The 24,417-nt window shown below is 34.9% G+C and overlaps 1 protein-coding gene across 1 annotated transcript in view; it reads left to right on the top strand.

Moving 5' to 3' along the window:
* Positions 1 to 24,417, top strand: part of LOC6045203 (uncharacterized protein DDB_G0283357) — a gene marked incomplete at its 5' end in the record, with an annotated part of 68,604 nt that overhangs the window by 23,261 nt on the left and 20,926 nt on the right. Inside the window, one exon of the mRNA XM_038262124.1 lies at positions 2,997 to 3,078. Coding sequence (XP_038118052.1) covers positions 2,997 to 3,078 — 82 coding nt within the window. The remainder of the gene's footprint in view (positions 1 to 2,996; positions 3,079 to 24,417) is intronic.

The following is a 24,417-nucleotide window of genomic DNA, read 5'->3' on the forward strand; positions in this document are numbered from 1 at the left end:
TCTTTAAATCTTTAAATCTTTAAATCTTTAAATCTTTAAATCTTTAAATCTTTAAATCTTTAAATCTTTAAATCTTTAAATCTTTAAATCTTTAAATCTTTAAATCTTTAAATCTTTAAATCTTTAAATCTTTAAATCTTTAAATCTTTAAATCTTTAAATCTTTAAATCTTTAAATCTTTAAATCTTTAAATCTTTAAATCTTTAAATCTTTAAATCTTTAAATCTTTAAATCTTTAAATCTTTAAATCTTTAAATCTTTAAATCTTTAAATCTTTAAATCTTTAAATCTTTAAATCTTTAAATCTTTAAATCTTTAAATCTTTAAATCTTTAAATCTTTAAATCTTTAAATCTTTAAATCTTTAAATCTTTAAATCTTTAAATCTTTAAATCTTTAAATCTTTAAATCTTTAAATCTTTAAATCTTTAAATCTTTAAATCTTTAAATCTTTAAATCTTTAAATCTTTAAATCTTTAAATCTTTAAATCTTTAAATCTTTAAATCTTTAAATCTTTAAATCTTTAAATCTTTAAATCTTTAAATCTTTAAATCTTTAAATCTTTAAATCTTTAAATCTTTAAATCTTTAAATCTTTAAATCTTTAAATCTTTAAATCTTTAAATCTTTAAATCTTTAAATCTTTAAATCTTTAAATCTTTAAATCTTTAAATCTTTAAATCTTTAAATCTTTAAATCTTTAAATCTTTAAATCTTTAAATCTTTAAATCTTTAAATCTTTAAATCTTTAAATCTTTAAATCTTTAAATCTTTAAATCTTTAAATCTTTAAATCTTTAAATCTTTAAATCTTTAAATCTTTAAATCTTTAAATCTTTAAATCTTTAAATCTTTAAATCTTTAAATCTTTAAATCTTTAAATCTTTAAATCTTTAAATCTTTAAATCTTTAAATCTTTAAATCTTTAAATCTTTAAATCTTTAAATCTTTAAATCTTTAAATCTTTAAATCTTTAAATCTTTAAATCTTTAAATCTTTAAATCTTTAAATCTTTAAATCTTTAAATCTTTAAATCTTTAAATCTTTAAATCTTTAAATCTTTAAATCTTTAAATCTTTAAATCTTTAAATCTTTAAATCTTTAAATCTTTAAATCTTTAAATCTTTAAATCTTTAAATCTTTAAATCTTTAAATATGGTCAGGTCATAATAAAAAAAAATGTTGTAAGATTTGGAAAACATTTTGTTTTTGTCTTCTCTATAATTTTGTAGAACATTGTTACACTCTTAAAAGCAACCCTACAAACCCCGATCGCGATACGTGCTCCATTTTTCGATATCTCGTGACGGAGGGGCGGTACGACCCCTTCCATTTTTTGTAGCCTGATTTTTTTCTTTTTTTCCATTTTAAATAAAGAACGTTCCTTCAGAAAAAGTTCTCTTTGTTTCGTCGTTTGTTTTTGTGGGTGACCTTGAACGATCATGATCAACGACGACCAAATTTTTCAATTTTTTTTTGTAAAATCGCTGGAAAATAGTCTAATACGAGCTTTAGTATAAATCCATACCACCTCACCGTCACAAGTTATCGCAAAGTGACAAAATATCAAAATTAGGCCACTCAAACAAGCCCCCCTTTGAAACGAAAGACTTCTCCCGGAATCAAGCGATGAACCCCTTCAACCTCGCAAACACCATCCCAAACGGCCACGCCTTCTTGGATCGCCGTCGTCCAAATCCGCGTCGTCAAAATTCACTTTCAGCAAACGTATAACGGTGACGGCGAACCGACGTCGCTTACTTTGTGGTGACCCGCTGAAAGTGAAATTCGCACAAACAAAACAACCGCAAAATTTCGCGCACACGCACACACGCGCGCGCGGTGAATCTCAAACACGTGTGTGTGTGTGCGTTAATGCAAATTTTGTGCGGCTTCCAACGGCGTCGTCGCCTGGTTTGATCACTTTGGAACGGTTTGTTTGTTTTGCACTTTTGCCTTCTTCTTCTCCAGCAGCTGTCAAAAGCTTTCTTTTTTTCGTGGTGTTATCTTTTTTAACAGCTTCTTGCGAAACTTTGTTTATTTTTGTTACATTTCATCGTCTGTTTAGCACTCTGCGATGCAAGATAATTTTTTAGCAAAAAAAAGCTAAAAGTGAATGGATTTTTGAAGCCAACTTTGTTGGCCATTCTATGCTCTGATTTTATTTTTCGTTGAACTGAATTTCGAATGATTTTTCAAAAGAACATTAAAACAAGAAATTTATTGTTCAAATTTCTAAATTGTAACTTTTGTGCAATTTCCAGAAATTTTTCTCACGCCATATGCAATTCGACCCGGAGGCGTCAATTGACGTCATTTGAGATCGCATCGCGATGACAGATTCAAACCAAGACACTCAACACTACCGGTGTCAACAAACTTCTATCGGTGATCCGCGCTCGGCAGAAACGAAAGAGAAAGTTCCACACTTTATGCCAAATACTCTTTTACGATCTTTCGCCATCATACTTCTTCTGTTTGCCAACACACACACACACACACACACACACACACACATTCGCAAATACCCTTAACAAAATGAATAGCGGTGGAAGCTTTTATTTGCTGATTTCACCACCACTGCCAAGATCACCGAGCAGATCAAGATTAAGGGTCGGAAAAATCTTGATCTTTTGCGAGTGCACTTTTCTCATTTTTAGCTCAACAAAAAAAAAAGACAAGTTGGAAAGAAAAATAACAATAAAACTAATAACAAGAAATACACAAGCATGTAAGGCGTCCGCTAATTAGTATCTTTCCGACCCTCTTCTTATCAGCTGCCTCTCTCAACTTCTTTCCATCATTTCTGCACTCTTGCAGATTGTAAATCGCTCGCGAATTTAGTTTCACTTTCACGCAAACACTCACACACACACCGACACCATCAAAGAGTGCTGAGCGCTGCAAATGGCTTTATTTTGATGTGTTTTTCTTCTTCTTCGTAATTTTCTTCCATTAACCGTTGCCGTTTCGTCTTCTTGTTCGCTTTCTTCCCCAGGGTCGTCGAACGAGAACTCAGTGTGCCTTTACCGATTTCAAAAATCATCAAAAAGTGGAATAACCTGCTGCAGGAGTACAAGGTAGGTTTCGAGCGACTTGGGTGGGTTCTCTTTTTTTTTCTTTCAGAAAACATGTTTTAGATTGTAGTAAAATTTTTGTTGAAGCCTTCAAAATCCATTTCTTCGAAATAATACCACAGTCTGTGATAATACTGATGGTAGAAATATTTATTTAAAAGTTTTGTTTAAAACTTCTCCATTTGAAGTCAAGTTGTATGTTTCAAACATTTGTTTTCTTATTTTTTAATGTAATTCATTATTCAAATTATTTGTTTAAAAAAAATTTACTTGAATCAAAGAAAAACATAACAAATAATTTAATATTGGCACCGCGGAAAAAGAGTATTTGACGAAAGATATAAAGCATGTTCATCAATCATGGAATCATGTTTCTGATATACATTATAAATCATAAAAATTGCAAGCAAAATTATAAAAGAAATCATGACAAGTTTAGAACATTTAAACAGCTTAAAATATTATCTTGATAATCATTGTAAGTTTAAACTGTTTAACTCACAATCGTTTCAATTAAACATTCATTTTTGTAGAAAACACTAGAGAGTTCCTTTCAAATTTTAAATCCTTTTTTCAAAACTATTGTTAACAAAGATTAGCACAAAATGGCATTTTCATTTTTAGGGATAGACTTCTTTTAAAAAATAGCCAAATGCTAATGAATTTATACTAGCATTTTTTCCACAAGTTTCACGTGAGTTTTCGAATATTTGATGGAAATGCAGAAATAAACGTTAAAGAATGAACTGTCAAAAGTTTTCAATCGATTGAAAAAGATTTTGTTTTGTTTTTTGTGCAGAAAACAACAAAATAAAATTAGTACTAACCTTTTTGCAATTATTTCAATTTAAATTCATTTGCATATCTTACGTTTTTGAATTTTCATTGTATTTCTGAATCTTTTTTATTTACTTTATTTTTTATTTTATTGAAATCTTTGATGAATTATTACATTTTGAATTCAATATTACTTCACATTTCGATTCAAAGTCACGTTTTATTAAAATAATTAAAAAAAAAATACCGTAAACCGGGGTGACTTTGATAGGATTTCAATTTGTTTTTGGAATATTTTCCAACAGGTAAGGTTTTTCGTAAGATTATTATTTTTAAAACAGGCTACACAAAGTCCATGCACTATTTTGAAAAAAAGTTTTTTCAATCGTGGTTTGAAAAAAAGTTACATTAAAATTTGTTAGTTTCATAGTTTTTCTAGTCATAGTCATAGTTTTTCTTGTTAAATCATATTAAAAATGTTCAAACTTTATTTGTACGTTAATGTAACATCACTAAAGAAGCTGATATAGTTTTTAAGAAAAAAAATCAAAGTTTATATTTAGTTAACTAAGTTAATAAGCTTTTTAACAACATACATATAAATTTTAGGTTAAATTGTTAAAAAGATGGAATTTGGCGTGAAATTCGTTAAAACTGGTTTTGTTTATAAAATTATTGTTTTATATTGTATTTTAAACTGAATTCGAAGCACGAATCACATGTTTTCACATTTTACATGAAATTTGTTCGACTAAAATTGTCTATAAGTTTGTAGATTTTTTTAATTGTGTTTCAAAAACACATATTATTTTTTATTTATAATCTTATTTACCCTTCTCCTAGTGAAAAATTCTTCAAAGAATCCGAAAATGCATTTCGTTTTTAGGTTTAAAATCATGTTCATTGAGAAAATCATGACACTTTGAGAAGTTTAAAATAATGACTTTCATCAACATTTTCTTAACTATAGTTAACTAACTTTTTGAACTTTTCAAAATTTTATGAAAAGTTCTTTTTGAGGTTCAATTCAATGAGTGTTCAATTCTCTACCACGGTCAGTATGATTCTAAACAATTCCGTACGTATTTTAATTGTACTTTTCATTTTGCGAAAAAATCACAAACCTATCAAAGTCACCCCGTTTTACGGTACAAATTTTTCAAAGCTGATTTGATAAGGTTGCTTATTGTATATTTATTGTTTTAATTTACAGTATTTTATTGGATGTTTTAATCATGACTTTCTTTTTAATGAATTTTGCTCAGATAACGTATATTTTTCAGTTTTTGTTATTCCTTCCATTTCATCAACCCCTCAGACTTGCTATCTTGTTTATATATTAATTTTTCGTTTACCATAGATACTCTGAATTTAATACTTATTTAAGTTTTTTTTTTATTTTTGCAAGGCTAAAAATAATTTTAACTTTATGATAATCTTTTCTCAGTTAAATGAATAACCTATTATATTTAAAACTTTATTTTGATGTTATTTTGTTACTCGTTTTGTATCCTTTATTCCTTACAGATGTGTCTATTCAGTATTGTGTGTTTTGGTTTTCCATAACACATTGTTCTTGTTAGAAAATTTGGGATTTTTTATTTAAAAAAAAATGTGCCTTTTTACTTTTTAGTCTTTTATTTTGGAAAGTATAGAGTATAACCATTTTTTTCTTTTTTCAAAGCAATTTCACCAGTTGTTCAAGGACCAAATCCACAACTTTCCAACCAAACGTAGTTTCCCTTTGATTAAATTTATATGAGTTTTATTTTTTCAAATTTGAAATAATTTCGAGAGTTATTCTACCTTGAGGTTATTTTTTTAGAATAATATATTTTAAATTTTTTGTTCTTAAATTGAACAACTATTGATTTTTGTTTCATTTTTAAGACTAAAATTGCAATTTTCCTTCCTAAACCCTACATTCGATAATCACGTTACCCTTCCACCTCAATTGACTTCTGCCCCACCCCATCTCACCGTCACTCCACGTGTGGTATCATTTCCGCTCAGTTACCTGCTTGCTGCCGGCCGCCACTATTCATGGTGATCTACCTCAATTGGCTTCACGCACCGAAATCAAGTCTCAATTGCCGTGCCGTGCCGCGCGCCGATCTTCAGATCGTTAATTGTCCCGCAATTTTCCAATTTCTTCGATCGCCTCTCTTTTTCGGTTTCCACCGAGATAATTGGACACCTCTTTATCATGTGTTGCTGCCGAGATGTTTTGGAGGAAAACCCCATTTGGAAATTCTGCTCCACCAAGCTCATCAGACCCAGATTTGATTTTGCGGAAAAAAGTGAAACCGAGGTGCTGTCGGAATTGATCCATCTTCTGAGCTCCAGCTGACGGCTTCGTCCGACCTAGCTCTCATTATTAAATCTCATTTGCTGATAAATTTTCCAATAAAGATTCACGCGAGCTGAGAGCGCGTGCGCTCGGGCAGAAATGAGTTTTCCTATTAGCTGGGAGTTGGATGCTGGGAAACTGATGGAAAAGTTATTAGAAATGAAGGAACATTAGAAATGGGGCAATTTTTCAGTATCGGTGCAAAAATTCAATAAAAAAGTTATGATTTTCTAGGATAAGTTTTGCTTCCTCTTCTTCATAATTGTTATTAAAAATCATTAATCAATAATTTTTGTTTCACTTTTTCAGTTCTAAAATAAATTTTCTTCAATTTAATCAATTGGTTTTCCCATTTTTAAACTATTTATTAGGCTGGTACAAATATTTTTAAAAGTTTTTGTCACCCCCCCCCCCTTCAAAATTGGCCCGAAAAATCAGGGGGCAAAAAAAAATTTTTACAATAAACTTCAAAATTTCAATGAAAATTCAAGTGCAACCAGCTGAAATCAAATTAAAATACATTCTTCTGCGTTTAAAATCATTTTTAGCGTGTTTGGGTTTATTAAAAAATCTTAAGATTTTTTGAAAATTTTCGATGCAAAATCTTTTTTTTTCGATACAATTTTTGTTTTTGTCTGATCTTAGATTTTTTGAAAACTAATGATTGCAAAACAACTGAACTAGAGTAAGTATATCTTTAGATATTTTAGACGTATTCTTGACCTATGTTTACCGTTTTTGACCTATCCATTTTGTCTTTAATTTAAATCATATTTTGCAAATTATCACTTATTACTTCCACTTAAACCTATTTATCTCATGACAGTGTTTTCGGGTTGTAAATTTTTTAGACTTCTCGGAAAGGTTATAAAACTATTCATTTTATTTAGGTAAACAAAACTAAGAATGCTCAATGAAATGTTTTAGATTTTTTTTTCTCATTTTACATTAAAAAAAAGTTTTAATAACTTGTTTAAATCATGATTCTTCTTGAACTTTAAATAAAATATTGAAAACCCAAAAATGCAGTCTAAACATGTGAATAAAATGATTAAGTTTTATTAAATTTGTAACTTAGACCTTTTGAGAGATGATTTTCATATTCTTAACCCTCTACCGCTAATTTTTTTTTCGAAAATATTTATTTTTCCCGTGTTCAGGAGGTCATTTTGAGCAACTTTTGTTCTACGAAAAACTTTACTTCTCTTGTTTTAAGTTTTTCTTGTTTTATTTTTAGTATTTTGATTTGCATTTATCTAGTTTAGTTTATGTTTGTTTTTGGTATTATTTGGCCTATTCTACCACCTAATATAATTACATTTTGCCTATCTAATTTTTTCACGATTTTACAGTCACTTTTTCAATTTTTTGCACGTTTTTCACATTTTCTGCTATCGTCTGGCATAGTCTGGGACACTACAAAAAATAAAGGAAATGTTAGTAAAAACACAGCCAAAGTTGGCCCCTAGAAAGTAACATTTTTAAAAATATTGGCAAAGTCACATAAAACAAGTTTAACGTCCAACCCTGAAATTTTCTAAAATTTTGAAAAAGCATTCTTCAATGCTTTTTAAAGATCAAAAATCGGTTGGAAAATTGATTTTTGGTGATTTTTTTAGATCGAAGCCCGTCTAAAGGCGGGGTTAGGTAAGGTTAGGTTAGGTTTCGCGTGTCTTCGACAAAGTGGTAGTTGTAGAACATCTAAGAAAAAAAAATGCTAGACGCTAAAAAAATACCCGTTTTTTAATTCGACTTTTCACGTACAAAATTGATTTGCGCAAAATAGCCATTTTTGGATATGTTTTTCAAATGCCATCTTTTGAGCTTTGGCACTAGTTGTTCAAAATTTATTTGGCAGTGTATCCAAAAATAGTAAATTTTCTAAAAATTTGCTTCAAAGACAGAAGATTGCTGCGATGGAGCCTCTGAAATCTGAGCAAACAGTTAAGGGGTTACATACATGTAAATCGGCAAAAAATCAGAGGCTGGTATGAGCATCCACTTCAACTTTTTTTAAATCTGTTTTCAGGGCATCAAAATATACATTTTTATTTATTAACAAAACAAATTTGAAAACATTTGGATGTATCATTCCCGAGACATAGGTATTTGAAGTTAGCAGTTTCAAAAAACGGCTGCCACGATATCTCAACACTGCTTTGTTCAAATCGGCTCAAAATTTTGGTGAAGACTCGTTAAGCCCGATTCTCAAAGTTTGTTAAAAAAATATGATAAAAATATTTTTGTGTTTTTCATATGAAAAAAAAAAGTCAGTTTTAAATTTTTGTATTTTTTTAAAAAGCAAAATTAAAAATCGGGCTTCGTCATGCACACGAGATATGTCTTGAAAGGCTTCACCTCAAATTTCAGCCAATTTGGTCCATCCCATCTCGAGATATCGTGGTACCCGTAAATCAACTCGGTGTTTAGAGAAAAACGTTCGCTTTGCGCATGGCAAAATTTTGAGCTTAATTCGTCTCTTACCTAGTTTATTAATAAAATTTCATCATGAAACTTTCAGGAATGATTGAAAATCACATTTTAAGTGGATTTAATAAGATTCAGAAATATAAAATTTTGCAATTTTCTATTTTTTTTTTAATTTTTTTTTTAATTTTTTTACAATTTTCGTCCCCTTAAGGGACGACAGCTCAGCAAATATACATCCGATATTCAACGTGAAAAAAATAAAATATCATGAACTTTCGAACTGAAATATTTTCAATTTTAAACCAGAACTCAAAAAAAAAATCTCAGGTAACAGATTGTTAAGAAAAGCTCAGAGAATAGCTCGGATAGAAGTGTTTTTATATAATTATGGCTTTTTATTTTTTTATAACGTATTTTTTCTGTTTTCGACTTACATTTGAAATTTTCAGTGACTTTATTTTGTTTATTTTGTCCTACATGCAGGGTTGCCAGCAGAAAATTTAAAGAATGTAGCCAAGTACCGATAAAAATCTGGAAAATCCTAAAATCTATTAATAAGGAATGAGGAAGGGAGGGAGGATACGAATTAGTTTAAAAAATGTAGATTTCAAGATAATTATAAACTTTTATTCTTGATTAAATTTCATGATTTTTTTTTAAATTCGGAAATGAAGTTTAGAACATTTTAGTTTTTAATTTTTTTACATGTTTTGTTTTCAAACCTTTCAATACTATAGAAAGCTTAGATAGAGCTTATTATTTTTAATCGATTTGCCTTTCTTAATAAAAAAGGTATTGGATTTTCTTATTAAATCATTGGAATGCTACTCTTCAAATCCTGAAATACTTCACCAAATTTAATATTTTTTTTTGTCATGCTCAAGATGAAAGAGTAAAACACTGTCCTGGCCGTTGCAATTTCCCCCCAAGCCGCAATGAAGATTTAGTGCGGTCGATTGCCCCCGCGTAAATATAAAGTCGCAACAATGCCGATTGTTGCTTTCGACGACGGATGGATTTCAAACTTTTATTAAACATTCCAACACGCGCCACACTGATAGGGTGATTTGAAGGGGTGTTGAAGGCGCAGAGAGAAATTTTCAATTTAGTTGATCATCGTCGACATTCCACCAGAGGAGTTCATTAGACGCATATTAGATTCTGGTGTAGTGCAGTTTCAGTCCCATTTCTAGTTACAATTGAGCAGTTAATCCCAACAAAAAACTGTAAATTTATTGAAGATTCACCCAGGATTACCGCTTTTCTCTCGTTCCAAACCGATGGTCAATTTCTAGCCCAAAAACACGCGCAAGCATAAATCGCTGCTTGGTTCGACTTTTCCTTCCACGGCGTTCCATGGTTTTTGTTTCAATTTTCCAACCGGTGTGATCTTCGCGCCATAAAACCCAATCAAACCTGCCATCGTTTCAGCCGTTCACGGCGGTGCTGGCCTGCTGATGGTCAGCTCCAGATATCAAGTACTAAAACTTGATGACCCATTGTCTATCCAAAGAAAACGGGGGCCGAAGCCCCAAATCAACTAAATTTTACCAATTCTTCAGCATCTCCTCTCTAAGCATAGGAGAAAAGCTTTGTAAAACAATCAACCAATGGTTTCAGCTGCCGTTTCGATTTCCTCCATTTCTAGGTTTTCTTCCCCGAAGACCCGCGAGCGAGATGCGATCAACAGTCCCACGGATCTCCAGCACTATGTGCGCGGTCCAAAGTGACCCCTGTTGGGAGAACTCCAAAGATAGAGCGCGAAGAAGCGTTTTTATGGCTGTGAAGATCTTCATTTGAATAAGTTGCCCATCAACGGTCGGTCTGGTGAGGGACTCTGTGACTAAGCGAGACTGACTCGCGCAGAGATGTTCTCACCAGAATCCGTTAGTTCTTGGGTGTCTGGTGACCTACTGCCGTGCGCCGAGCTGGAGTTGAACGGTAGTTTTGGAATTCTGGGGATGGGGAGGAATTTTGGTTAGGCTTTGGGAAAAAGCACCTGACGGTGGTCTTGAAGCAGTTGTGTGGGAATTTTGATAGCATTTGAGAGTTAGAAACAACTTGAAACTGAAACTGAACTGAAACTAAAATTGCGACCAAATCCGAACTGTTTTCTCCCCTTAAAATGTTTTTTTTTTTTCTGACGTGCAGAACCTCAACCGGATCACCCCGCGGGATTAATTAGATCGCCCAAAGTTCACGCTTCGCCACTTCCTCGCAGGCGCTCAAATCTAAGCTCAATTTTGTTGAAGGAAACCGCGGAAAAGCTTTGGCTGATGAGCGCAGGAAGAAAGCGCGAACAAAACGAGATTAATTAATGTGATTGGAGCGAACAAAACGAAAGAATCGAGCGAAAAAGAGAGGGAAGAGAAATGGGCATAAAATTAAGAAACCAAAAAGAAGCGAAATCAGATAAAACCTGCGCAACTAGTAGAATTTATAGTGTCGAATAAAAATCACAGAAAAAAAATTTCAGACAGACCCCAAGTGGAAGTCGAAAGTCCACAACACAAAAGAATTGGAAGAAAGTTTGGCTCGCCACAAAAATGCAAAGAAAGCGCCTCTCTCAGATGAGCGCGCACGAGTGAGAGAGAACACGGCTTCAAGAAACAGCGCACCAAAAGAGAAAGCGCGCTTAAAGAATAATCAGATGCGGATACGCGATTGGTTGTTAAAAAGGCTGTTTTGTGTGAGAGAGCGAGCGCGTTCGAGCTCGCGCATGACTCACTCTTGCTTTTTGTTCGCAAACTGACAGATGGACTCGGCCACTGCAGAGATGGTTGATTAATATAGGCAAGCAATCATTTCATCATCATCATCTTCGGACTTTGGACAAAAAGAGCCTCGACTTGATTGAGTAATGGTTCAAAACTTAAACACACGACACCACGCGCAGCGTAGAGCAGGTGGATTGAAAATGAAGTTTCATTTTTCGTTTACAAACTGAGCCGCGATTAATGGTTCGATTGGAACGGGATGATTTGGCGGGGTTAATTTGGATCAGTGTGAAACTTTGAACCCGCGCGGTTCTAAATTCGATCAAAGGAGGCTTTCCGCTTGGTTCTTAGAGTGGTACGCGATTTTTGTACCGTTTTATCTCCGTTGGTGCGTAAAGGCTCTTCTGAGCTTGGTGATTCTCGTTAAAGCGCTAGAGCACTGCAAAATGGCCAGCAAAAGAACTGTCAAAGTTCCGTTAGGTTTTAATTGGATGGATTAGAGAATTCTTTGTTTATTATTTAAATATCATCTATAAAACATTTTCATTTTAGAAGATAACTGACTTTTAACATAACTTCCACTTTCGTTCTAATTTTCTTATTATTTTGTTTTTGAGATTTTTTAAAATATAATAAAGCCAATAAGAGGAGAAAAGCAACTCGCGACAAAATTTTGAGGCTAGGAATTTTGACAGGTATGATTTTCATAAAGTATTCTCCTCCTTTTCTCTCTCACAGAAAAAGTAGGGACAACGTAGCTGTCACACTAGGCCAAACTGTTAAAGTCACTCACAAAATGAACTTTGAGTGATTTGAGTTCATTCCTGACGTCACGATTTTCTCCTCTATGGCAAACAGAATTGATGTTTTTTGGCAAAAAATGAATTATCTTCAAAAGTTGAAAATGACGTTGACTTGTGCGAACGAATGTTAGCTGTTAGGAATGTGTTGACTAAAATTTATATTATATTTTCAGGATCACAATCAGAAAATTTGCGGAATAAATATTTTCGTGACTTCAAAAAGCATTCAAAAAAATATTTTCAGAATTATCAAATTCTTTCTATCATTTGATGTGGTCGAAAATATTTGTTTTTTTTTGGAAAAAAAAGTATCAAAAAATTCATCAAAATAAAAAAAAAACATAAAAATAATCGTTTCAGAAGTTTCAGTTGCTCAGCTTGAAATTTGAAATCGGGTTTATTTTCAATCGATAGAATTATTCTTATACAATTGCATTGCTTTTACCAAGTGCTATGTAAAGATTTTTTATTTTTTTTGAATAATTATGATAATTATAAACCCTTCAACCATGATCAGATCTTAAGGGTACAATGTTTAAAATAAATTGGTTCAAACTTTTGCTTGAATATCTGAAACAATCTGTCAAAAAAGTTAAAGAAAAATCTTGTTTTTTTTTACCATTTCATAATTACCTAACTGTACTGTTTTGGGAATTACATATTGAAATTTACGAATTAATATTGAAGAAGTGTATTTCATTTAATACATAATAAGAAAAAAAATGAAATCGAAAAAAAAATTTTAATTTTATATTCAGACCAAAAATTGTTCTTAATATTTTGGTTATACATCATGTCAAGTCAAATCAAAAATGATAGCCGTTTCATTTTATCTAATTAATGTGATTATTTAAATAAAAAAAAAAGTATGTGTCAAGAAGCAACATAAATACTGATAATTAAATCTTGAAATAATATCAAAATAAAAATAAAATAATGTCCAAAGAAAGATACTAAAAAATCTTTTAAAAAATAAATTATAAGTGAGTTTTTTTTTAATTAAAAAAGGCAAAAAATGTAATGAAAATGAATTATAATGTGAAAGATGCAATCATTTAATTATAATAAAGGCAGAAAAAGAAAAATCAAATTCCTTATATGTAAATCGCAAAATACCTAAATCGATCCGCTGTTTCTCACGAATGAGTTGAATTTGCTTATACTAAATTAATTCTGTCAATTTTTGTTTCAGCAAAGTATTTTTTTTACAAAAAAAATCTTCCTTCATTTGATATAAAGTGAGTTAACGTGCCCAAAAAAAAATAGCAAATAACAAAATACATCAATCTTCAATATTTCAACTGAGCTTCTTCAGACATTCTTCTGGATCGACCTTCTCTTACCGAGGAGACCACTCCTAACTAAAATAGCTTTTAACCCCTCGTTAGACCTCGTTCTTCCTTCTTCTCTCTGCTATTCCCTTACGATCGCGTGGGAGTCTTCCCCGATCATCATCGTCACTGCGCATCGTCTTGGAGTCTTTTTAACCTCCCACTCCTTTTTCTCCTGGAAAGAAACCATCTTAACAACTCTCACTGCTGTTGAGGTTGTTTCCTAGTAAAAAAAAAGTAGAGACCTCCTCTCCCCCCAGAATGCTAATGGAAGAGGAAACTCTCAAACTCTTTCAACGAGAATGTCTACCCCGGCAGTGCCGCACTGTATTGGAATACTGGAAACGAGCTTAACCTACTTTTCCGAACCAGGCAATCGAACAGAACTTGGGAGAAATTGTACATTCACTAGGGCTTGAGGGGGTAGATCGACTCAGTGGTGGGACTTTCCTCTTGAGGGAGGGTGAAACTGGCTTGATCAAGACTTTTTCGAGTAGACATTACTGCCGGGAGATGTAATTGTGATTCAACGAGGTCGACTCCAAAGATCTACACACACAGGAAGAGCTGACGAAACTGGTTGTTTGTTGACGGTGTGTGTGCTGAAATTAAGTTCCATTTTTGGCAAACAGTACCCAGGCCGTGCGCCCAGACGGTGTGAATTTTGCAGATTTTACCAAATTTTACACCAGCACGCATTTGAGGTGGATTTCAGAATATAAACTCATTTGAGTGCTGAAAAGTAAAACTTTTTAGCACATGTATCAAAAAGTATGATCTTTCTACACTGTTTCGGTTTTTGAGTTGATTGAACACAAGGCAAACTCGTGCTGAAAAATTTATCATTTTGCAACTTGTTGCATAACCTACGCATAATTTAGTCATAAAATGGTACAGTGGACTCTCTAGTTGTCGATATTGAAGGGACCGTCGAGAGGGGGAGGTATGAAAATATATAAAAAAAATCAAAGCATGCTTCTTGAAAGGGACTGAAAAATTTATTGACAGCTGGAGCAATATTGATATCGAGAAGATCGACAGTCAGAGAGTCGACTGTATATAATTTCTATGATTAATTTGAAAATGTCAGAAATCTATTTTATAAACATAGCCTCAAAATTTAACAATCATCTTGTATATTTATGAAAAGTTGATTGAAAATATATTTATTATAAAAAAAAAACATTTCAGCTAGAGGCGGGCAAAACCGCTCTTTTTTAGGAGCCGCTCAATTTCGCTCGCTCTTTAAAAAGAGCCGCTCTTTTCAACGGTTCTTTCGCTCTTTTGCTCAATTTTGTCTAGTTGTTTAGTGAATTGTGGGATTTTTTATGTTTTTTGTAATTAGAGCAATTCTCTATCAAAACCAGAAATGGATTTTATTTGTATTTTTTGATTTGGCTCAAACTTTGTGGGGGCCTTCCCTATGACCAAATAAGCTATTTTGTTTGATTGGTTCATCCAATTTTGGCTGCTGTCCATACAAAAATGGTATGTAAATATTCAAACAGCTGTAACTTTTGAGTGAATTTTCTGATCAATTTGGTGTCTTTGGCAAAGTTGTATGTATTGTTGAGGACTTTTGAAAAAAAAATAGGTACGCGGAAAAAAAATTTGCAGATTTTTTAATCAACTTTTTTTTACTAAAACTTTTTTTTGTTATGTTTTAGGGGACAAAAATCCGCAACTTTTTACCCATAGAGAAACATGGTCAAAAAATCTGCCGCCGAGTTATGAATTTTTAAAAAAAAACAGTAATTTTTGGAAAAAAATCGAAGTTTCATGCAAAAACAAGTTTGACATTATTTTTTAATGCAAAATTGAATTTGCAATCGAAAAGTAGCGAAATTTTTGCAGTTTTTCAATTTTTAAAAATAGTGACCATGAGTGACCGTTTCTAAAAATACTTTTTTTGAAAAGTTCAGAAAATTTGCTATAAAATTGTCTAAGAGACATTGAAAGAAACACGAAAATTGAAGTTTTCTTAATCTCACCAAACAACCCACCATTTTCTAATGACCATATCTCAGCAGCTAGAGGGTGACGACTCTCAAGATTTTCAATTTCCCGGGAATCGAGAGTTGAGTTTTGGCATTTCCCGGGAATTCCCGAGACCCGTGATTTTTTAAACCAGCCAAAAGTGTCAATAACTTAAAAAGATAAGTCAAGCAGCGTTTCTTTTTAATGAATTCAGATACGATTAATTCATACTAATCCAATGAAACGTAAATTTAAGTAACCTCATTATTTTGAGGAACTATTTCTTCATTTTGATTTTTTCCCTCAATCTAAAAATAGAAAATCGTTTCTTGAGCCTTTTGGGACTCAAAGTTTCAGTTTAAAATGTTTAAGAATCTTCATTCGCACTGAGTGATTTTTCAAAAGTTGCAGTAACTTGTTATTAGATTTTTTGAAGGTAAAAAAATAACTAATATATAATTATCCATATATGCAATATCGTATTTTTGCAAAATGATAAATAACGACACAAAACAAAAACTTTAAGTTGATTTTTTCCTTCTTAAGGTCAACTGTAAATGTTCATAATTAGCGGACACTAACTTTACAACGAATGCCTGATTTTCATTCCCAAAATATAATTTAATAAGCAAAACACAAAATGACTTATTGACATAAAAAAAAGGAAATTACCTCGATACAGCGAAATTGACTTACTTAGAATAAAAAAAAAACAAAATTATGAGTTTTGCTATGCTTGAGAGGGGATATGAAAAATAAACTTATCTTGAAAAGGTTTTCCCTCTTAGAAATAGTAAATATTTCATTCCTGCTGTGTAACTGCTAAGAATGTTTCAAGGTTGATTTTGGGGTTCACATTTTTCGGTTACTCTCAATTATAGTTATTGGAATTTTGAAAAGTTAAAATTCACACTTTTAGAATGAGAAGATTAGAGAAGCATTGGTTTATCCAAACTTGAAAATTGAACATTGAACATCTAATGTTCTAAACAATTTCGAATGTTTCAAATGTTTTTCTGATTAAATTATTAATTTTGGTTCGATATTAATAACTATAAAATTTCCCGGGAGTCTCGACCAAATTTCCCGGGAATCGAGAGGTCCAAAAATGGCCGATTTCCCGGGAAATTTTTTTGGTCATTTGGTTTGAGCCAAATCAAAAAATACAAATAAAATCCATTTCCGGTTTTGGTAGATAATTGATCTTAAGCATTTTTTAAAATAGATTACAATTAATTGCACAACTTTTCTTATTGAAAATTTGACATGAACAATCTCGAAAAACAAAAGTCAAAATAAATAATTTTTGAAATTTCTTTTTTTGAGTGAAAATTTTAAACAAAATTTTCAATTACCTTAAAGCACAAATAAAAAATTTTGCTTTTTTTTAATTTTTGGATATGAAACCACATTTGGTACCGTAAACATAGACATGGAACGAAATATTAAGTTTTATTGAATTAGTTCTTTAAAAGTTCTAAAAATAAGTTGACAATTTTTTTCTGCACAAAACATGCTAGAAACTTAATCTTTAAAACTGCAACTTATTTTGTCGTAGTAATGACCAAGAAACAAAAAAATGTATTTTTTCATTAATTATATTAAAATTATATGTTTGTTAACGAACCAAGAACTACACATTAAACCCTGCGAGTTTAAAATTTTGAGCTGAATTTAAAAAAAATATACCTCAAATAACCTTACTAGTCCCAATTTGCATAAACTGGCTTTTATTTTCAAACGTTATGAAAAACGGCATCGTGACACTGTAATATAGTTAAGTTGAATCGTTAAATTGAAATGTGAACCTCCTGGGAACGCTCCAAATCACGTGCTCTTCCCCCTCCTAAACTAATCTAATCCAATCAGCACCTTTTACGACTCATTTAAGGTTAACTTTCCACACTCTCATTTCTACGATTTTCCCAAACAGAATGATGCTTCATAAAAGCAGGTTTCACCAGGTAAACACACCAACTTACTCGTCAAAAACCTTAAAGTGCACACGTTTGAGAGCTTAAAAATTGCAATTACAAAAGCCCCACCACCATCCGCACTTTGCACTTCCGCCCTGGCCAGTTTGAGTTTAAGACCCTTTTTTCGGAGGGAGGCTAATTTTTCGAAATTTCCGATCCGATCTGAGACCTACTTTTCTCGGAGTGAACTCACATAGGTGATGATTGCTGGGTGTGCACGTTTGAGATTCAATTACTATGCGCGATTCCAATAGTTGAGCGGAAAGGATAACCTCCTTAAGCGGGACGGTCCTGAGCTGTAATTGAAAAGGGCTTGATTTTAAACGTTAATTATACTTTTATTTTTAAAATTTGGCGAGCTTTCCGTTTGATTGAGCAAATTTCTTCCCCAATTTCCGATGAAACTTTCAGTTCTGACGAATTTCCGTTTGTTTGGACTGTTTGGATGCACTTCCATGCGATTGAATCAGTGTTGCCAGTTGACCAACTGAAAATCAATTTAAGTTTAAAAGAACAGAGTACAATTTTCGCAAGAAAAAATAAAACAGTGAAAATATGAAAATTTCATCCAAAGGAAAATAAGCAATCGAAGTCTCCTGTTTTTTTCTCGCTCGCACTTCTTTCCACAATGTTGTTTTGTTGTGGTTCTCTTTTTTGCTTCTTGCCATGGCAATCAATAAGAGTGAAAGTTTCGAATTAAATTAATTACTTTTTTCTCCGGTCGGCAGTCTTAACCTGCTTTTTTTTGCGATGCTGCTGCTGTTGCTGGTCGATTAACCATTTTCTTTGCAGATTTTTGCTGCGATTCTTGCAATTTTGATTTAATTTTAAGAGAGCTGGGTGATTATGGGCAGTTGGTAAAATTGAGCAAAAACGCAAAAATTTTGGAACGTGTTACTTTTTAAACAGTTTGATTGAATAAATGCTTTTGATATCTCAAAAGATGTTTGAAAGCAAGCAGATATTCATTTTGGCATTTGTGACATAACTTTTTTTCAACCTCAAAATTATAACTCAACCTACAAAAATATGAAATCATAATGTTAAATAAACAAAATTTTATAAAAGATTTTAAAAACCTCCTTTTTCAAATTTCAGCAAATTTTGCACAAAGCGGAAACTAAGGTGAGACCTAAAACCAACTTTTTTGCTATTTAATACAAGTCAACTTGATAAGTTATGGGGATTTATTACTTAATTAATCCAAACTATTTTCATTCCTGTGTCTTGAACAATTTAACGATAAATGTAAAAAGGTTTGAAACAAATGCTGAAATTCTTTTCCTTCTTTCACACCATCTTATAACAAAAATCGTTTCATGAAAAGAAAAAAACTTGACGCTAATCAAGAGAAAAAAAAATCAGAAGGAAACATGGCTCTCATATCTCGCGCACGAAGCTTCCGTAAAAAGAAACGAAATAAATGAATTTAAATGATGCTAACGTTGAGATTCACAAAAAAATCATCAACTGATTGATTTTCTTGGAGAATTTCGCGAGCGATTTTCTTTTACGTGTTTTGCTGCCTCTCTCTTTCGCGGGTCACACAGGTTCGCATAAACTTTGAAAAATATTTTTGACATTTTTTTCCTCCAACATCAAAAGTCTTTAAAAATCGCTCTGGAAATTATGTTAACAACTTAAAATCGTTTTCCTGTTTCTAAAATTTCATCGTACCTATACAAAATACTACAATTTAGGCGAAAAAAAATCGAATTCTTACTTTCAGAATTTGCGCATGAAATCGGTATAATCGGGATAATTTCGAAAATCTACTCTAGCAAAGTGCAAAAAATCTAGGGTTGAACCAACATCTTCAAAAATACATTTTTAAAAGAACGTAAACTTCGATAGAAAGGAATTAAGGAATTTATTTAATCTTTTTTTCTTCTTATGTTTTGCGCGAGTTTCCAAATCAATATCCACTGGCCGGCAGTGAAAGTATGGAAAAGTTTAATCTGTATCTCGTCTGCCTGTGTGGATCAGTTTGACCGCGCACTGGGTTAACAATCTCAGAGGTCATTGGTTTGAAGTTCGCGATAGACACATAACATTTTGAGATAAGAGATAATTGATCAATTTCGATTTTTTTTCTGAGTAAGTGCTCAGCGAAAATCAATGACAGATTCTTCAAGCGCTACTCTAAATAATCATGAGCTTATGACTTTTAAACTTGAGTTAGCATATCGAAAAAAAAACTATAAGATGTCTAGATTTATTTTGTTTCTAATGGAATCGTCATGACCACAGCAACTCATTGGTGTGCTCACACTCAACTCTTCAAAAAGCGCGCCTGATTAATATAAATTAACAGTTAGCATCATTTCTAGAGCATCGCGAATGGCTGAATTATTCATATCGCGCGGTAATTCATACCCCCTTTAAAAAGATATTTCCCGCCGAAAAAAAAACTACGAAACAACCTTTCAGTAGAAGCTAAAGAAATCAGTAGAAGTTGCAAGCTCACCACACCAGATCCAATAAATTCATAGAGTACGTCCAAAAACTGACCCACATAGCAGGTCAGCTGAGCCGAACCGTATCAGCGTTGACTGACAAGAAGCAACCCACGTGAAACTCGAGCAGGCTTCGACGCACAAGAGAAACAGTAGCGCTAGGCCCCAAAACAACAAAAACCTAAAGCGAAGATGCGAATAATGAAGATCCACAACCCAAAAGTACCGTACTTGGCCGCATCGCGTCGCTGCACAGCAGGCCGGCCACTACTAAGCAGGCCGCGCCGCTGCTGTTTGTATTAAATGCCCCGTTTGACGTCTACGAGTGGCGAAGAAATGTACCGTACCGTGCACACCTCTACGGCGGCCGCGAGTTGGTTACGCACCTGACTTTGAAAACTCTCTCGCGGCGCAAAGAAGTTGGGAAGAAGCGGTACTTGAGGGTGCACACGCATGATTCTGGCTTGTTAGCCGCTGCACGCGTCGTTGAGCGCTGGGCACGAGAGTTGGCTTTACACATGATCGAAATCCGAGGATTTGTAACTGTTGCACGGTGTGCAACGGAGAGTGCGTGTGGGATTCCTCAGGCTTGTACGAGCAGCTGTTTACATTCCCGTGACTTGTTGGATCAAGCTGGGAAGGCAAGTAGCTTTAGCTCGAGCCTTGAATCTTGACAGATTGACTGTTGACAGATTGACAGTTGACAAATTAACAGAAGAACTTTCTCTGTACTTACCAGATCAAACTATCTCCAGCTATTTGATTCTACTTACGTGATAAGCGTGCCTTTCAATGCAAATTTCCACATAACATCCTACCATAAACAACAATGACACGTTCAAAACAATGCCAATATCCAACCCACCGACGCACGTCCCAGCCTACTAAGAACGAAACCCAAAAAAACAAAGAAAACGTCAGACAATAGCGGTCACCGCGTCACCTCTTTCTCGCGCACCAATTTCTTCATTCTCCCGTCGTCGTCGCGGCCTTCTTGGATCCCATCAAGACAGAATCCATCAAAAAAGCTGGAGAAGCGTCGACGACGACGGAATCAGGTCTGGCCGGCAAGAACCGTTACTTTTACGTTTAACCCAGTTTCTGCGCTCTGTTTTGTTCTGCTCATTCTTCCGGCACAGCCGAAGATTGCCGATCGCGCACGCGGAACTTCGGAAAGCTTCCGCGGTGAGAACTTTGAGCGAGAGAACCGGGCGGTTCTCGGGAGAGTGAGTGCCTTCGGCACATGTTCTGACGTGATCGCGCGCGAACGGTTCTTGCCGATTGCTTTGACCGGCTGGCTGGGAGGGTGTGTGTTCTGACGTGACGCGCAGCTGATCGAGGCCTGCTTCGCAGGCGATGACGTACAATGCGCTGAGGAAGCACTTCCCGACCGTCGTCGTCCGGAAGGGAGAAATTAGAGATGATGCCTTCATCGCAACCTTTTTGGGGATGGTCTTCAAAGTGCTACCTCGAGCGGGAAGCGATGATTGATTGACCTGTCGTACCGGACAAGCCCAAACCGGCAATCTCCGCGGAGGCTCGTCAGCGTAATAAGTACCCGCAGCACTCACTAGCCTTTTTGGCAGTGATCAATTACGGGAAGAGAGTGCATCGCTCAACTAAAAGCGCCGCAACGTTCAGCGGAAAGCTGAACATCTAGCCCAAGCCGTTACAGCTTCGCTTCCGCGATGTTCTGGACCGAGCAACACACAGTTCGCTCGGTAAGGTTGGCTGCCCTCAGCAAGATCCGTTAGACTTCCCTGAACACGCAAGATCTTGATCGTCGTCGTCGTCGTCGTAGTAGGCCCTGAGAAGGCTCGTTCATTAGAGAAGTAGGCAGGGTCTTAGAATCAGCCCGGGATCTTCGCGCAGCTTGCTGTGCCTTTCTTTCTGTTTTCGACTCGTCTTCGTCGGTGTTCTTCTGCGGAGACCTGTCCGACATGCTGCGAGTGTGGATGGGAAGATGGCTGGAAATTGGGTCAGTGGTTCTTACTGTTTCTCGGATCGTTTCTTCTGGCCTTTTATTCCCGCTCTCTGTTTTTTCTTTCCTCTTTCTTTCCTGCTTTGCCTAGTTTTATGGGTCTTTGCTGACTGTTCTTTGAATAGATCTTTCGCTGGGATCTAGGCTGCTTGGAGTGTGTTCGCTGTAAACAGTACAAAATGTTGGACTTTTAATGGAACCTGTGTGGTGTCCTCGTTAGCACGATGGAGAATCTTCGGAAATGGCGCGTCTTCTTCACCTGAAGCAGAGCGATTCCCAAGTCGATCGAGCGAGATCAGCGAAAGCTTAGCGCAGCCGAAAGCAGAACGCACCGTTAAGTACTTCCATCGGGGTTTCTTCACCGAAAACCCACTGGAGCGCACCAAAAATGTAGATTTAATCTCCGCGCTCCAAAACCCCCGAAAAACGCGCTCAAGTCACGGTACTTAGGGGTCAAGCCGGATAGCAACATCTGGTTCGGAAGTCTGCGCAAACCTTCTCACCGAAAAAAGAGAAACCGTACACGTTAACACGATTCGACCCGTGAATTTAAGTTCAGCAATCTCTTCACAGCGGCACTAATTGTGAGGTTAGGAAAGTTACGACGCGCGGCAATTACAAGTTCTTGCGATTTCGCGAGCGTACCCTCAGATATGCCACTTTCTCTAATCGATCACGGCGCTTACACAAGAGGGCGCTAATCATTGCTGCACATCTGCCTACAGTTAGTGCAGACGTACTAAGTAGACGTGCCAAACGAGGAGAAAGTGTTGACGAATTAGCTGGAAGATCAACGGACCGTGGAGTAGTCAAAACGACCTTGAGATCGCGAGCGCAGTGCCTCCGCGACATTGCTTCTCCGACAATCCGTTTGACAGCTGTCATTGATTTGCTGTAAATTGTCACACCCTCGTATCGTTAAACGTCTCGCTTAACCACAAATTAATCCGGCTTCAAACGGCCTTCCTCGTATCCCAACACAATAGCTCTTACTCCCTGAGAACCTCCGATCAAAAGACACTCCACCAAACCTCTTCAACCAGCTACCAGTGACGAACCCCTCGGGGCGTTTTACAAGTGACCCACTTCGGCGACACAGATTCTCACCCAGCCTGCCAGCCTGCTTCGTCGTAAAGAAGAATCCGTTACTTTTTCACCAAGAACCAGACGTGGCCTACTTCTGCCCTTTTCAGCTGCAGTTGCGCTGCTAGAGTGTGCCTCACGGTGAAAACAAAGATGGCGGCCGAACCAGCTTCCCGCTTGGGAGTTGCCGGAGCTGCATTCCGCAGCAGCGAAACAAGATAAATGATGTGCCCTTTTCTTCCCATCCGTTCTTTTCGGCGGGAAAAAATGGCTGTTGCAAGTGCGTTTAAATTACGCGTAGCTGTCAAAACGGCGCGACATGTAAACAAAAACAAAGCGGCGTAATTTAATGCGCGGGCATAATTTTTAATTTCGCTTGATTGGATTTTTTTTTTCTTTATTTCGATCGGGAAGCGGAGTTCCTTTTGGGGCTTCAAACATATATCTCGGCGAAGCAAAGAGGGAAATTGGGTGAATTGAAACTTGGATGCTGGAACTTCTTGGGAGGGGGAAGAGAAGAGACAGAGGGGGCACCCGAAACTTATTATTTTGACTGCTGCAAAAGTGGGTCAGCTTGGCTGCGCCGGCCAACGGTACTTCGGACTTCTTTTTCCATCCGGGGTCTCCCGGCAGCTGGTGGTCTAGTCGGCACATGGGAAAAGCCCCAACTAAGGAAATGATGGAGGATTATGTTGGGGGTAAAGGAAAATGGGAACATTTGGTATGAATGTTTTGTAATAGTTTATATTCGATGACAGTTGAACAATTGACAGCTTAGTTTTGACATTTGAGTTGTCTATAATTCAAAAAGAGATACCTTGTTGATTTTTAATATGGCTTGAAATTGTCATATAATCTCAAAATATGACAAAAAATCGTTTTTTGTAACTTTGTCACTGTTGTCAAACGAACGGGTTCACTTTTTAGTTTGACACCCCTTTACACTGAGTTCACACACATTACCAAACGTTTGTTTTGATAGTGAGAGTAAGCGCCGTGTAAAAAGTGTCAAACGAAAAAGTGACCAATCACAATTTAGACAATTGGACAATTTTCGAATTTCGTAAGGGTGGTTCCATACCCTTTTCCTTTGAAAATTGAACATTTACAAATGAAGATATCGCGAGTTTAAAGAAAAACACCCCAGAGATTTTTTCAGCGTTTGTAGTGCTAGATTTCTTTGTTTGAATGCAAACCTGGCGCTAAAAATTTGGCCAGCGCTTTTTCCAGACATTTAAGTTTGAAATTTGCATCTTTTTAACATTAAAATGGCTGTAACTTTTGACCCTTGTGTCCAAATTGACTTGTCAAAGAGCGAAATGTGTTGTTTGAAACATTCTATTCTGGAGTTGTTACAGTCCAGACTCGATTATCTGAAGGCCTCTAAAAAATAAATTTTGTTGTTAGATTAATTAGATTAAAGTGATTTAGATTTTTTGATTCCAAGATCCAATCAACAAT

This window comes from Culex quinquefasciatus, chromosome 1, assembly GCF_015732765.1.
Source record: "Culex quinquefasciatus strain JHB chromosome 1, VPISU_Cqui_1.0_pri_paternal, whole genome shotgun sequence".
Taxonomy (NCBI): Eukaryota; Metazoa; Arthropoda; class Insecta; order Diptera; family Culicidae; genus Culex; species Culex quinquefasciatus.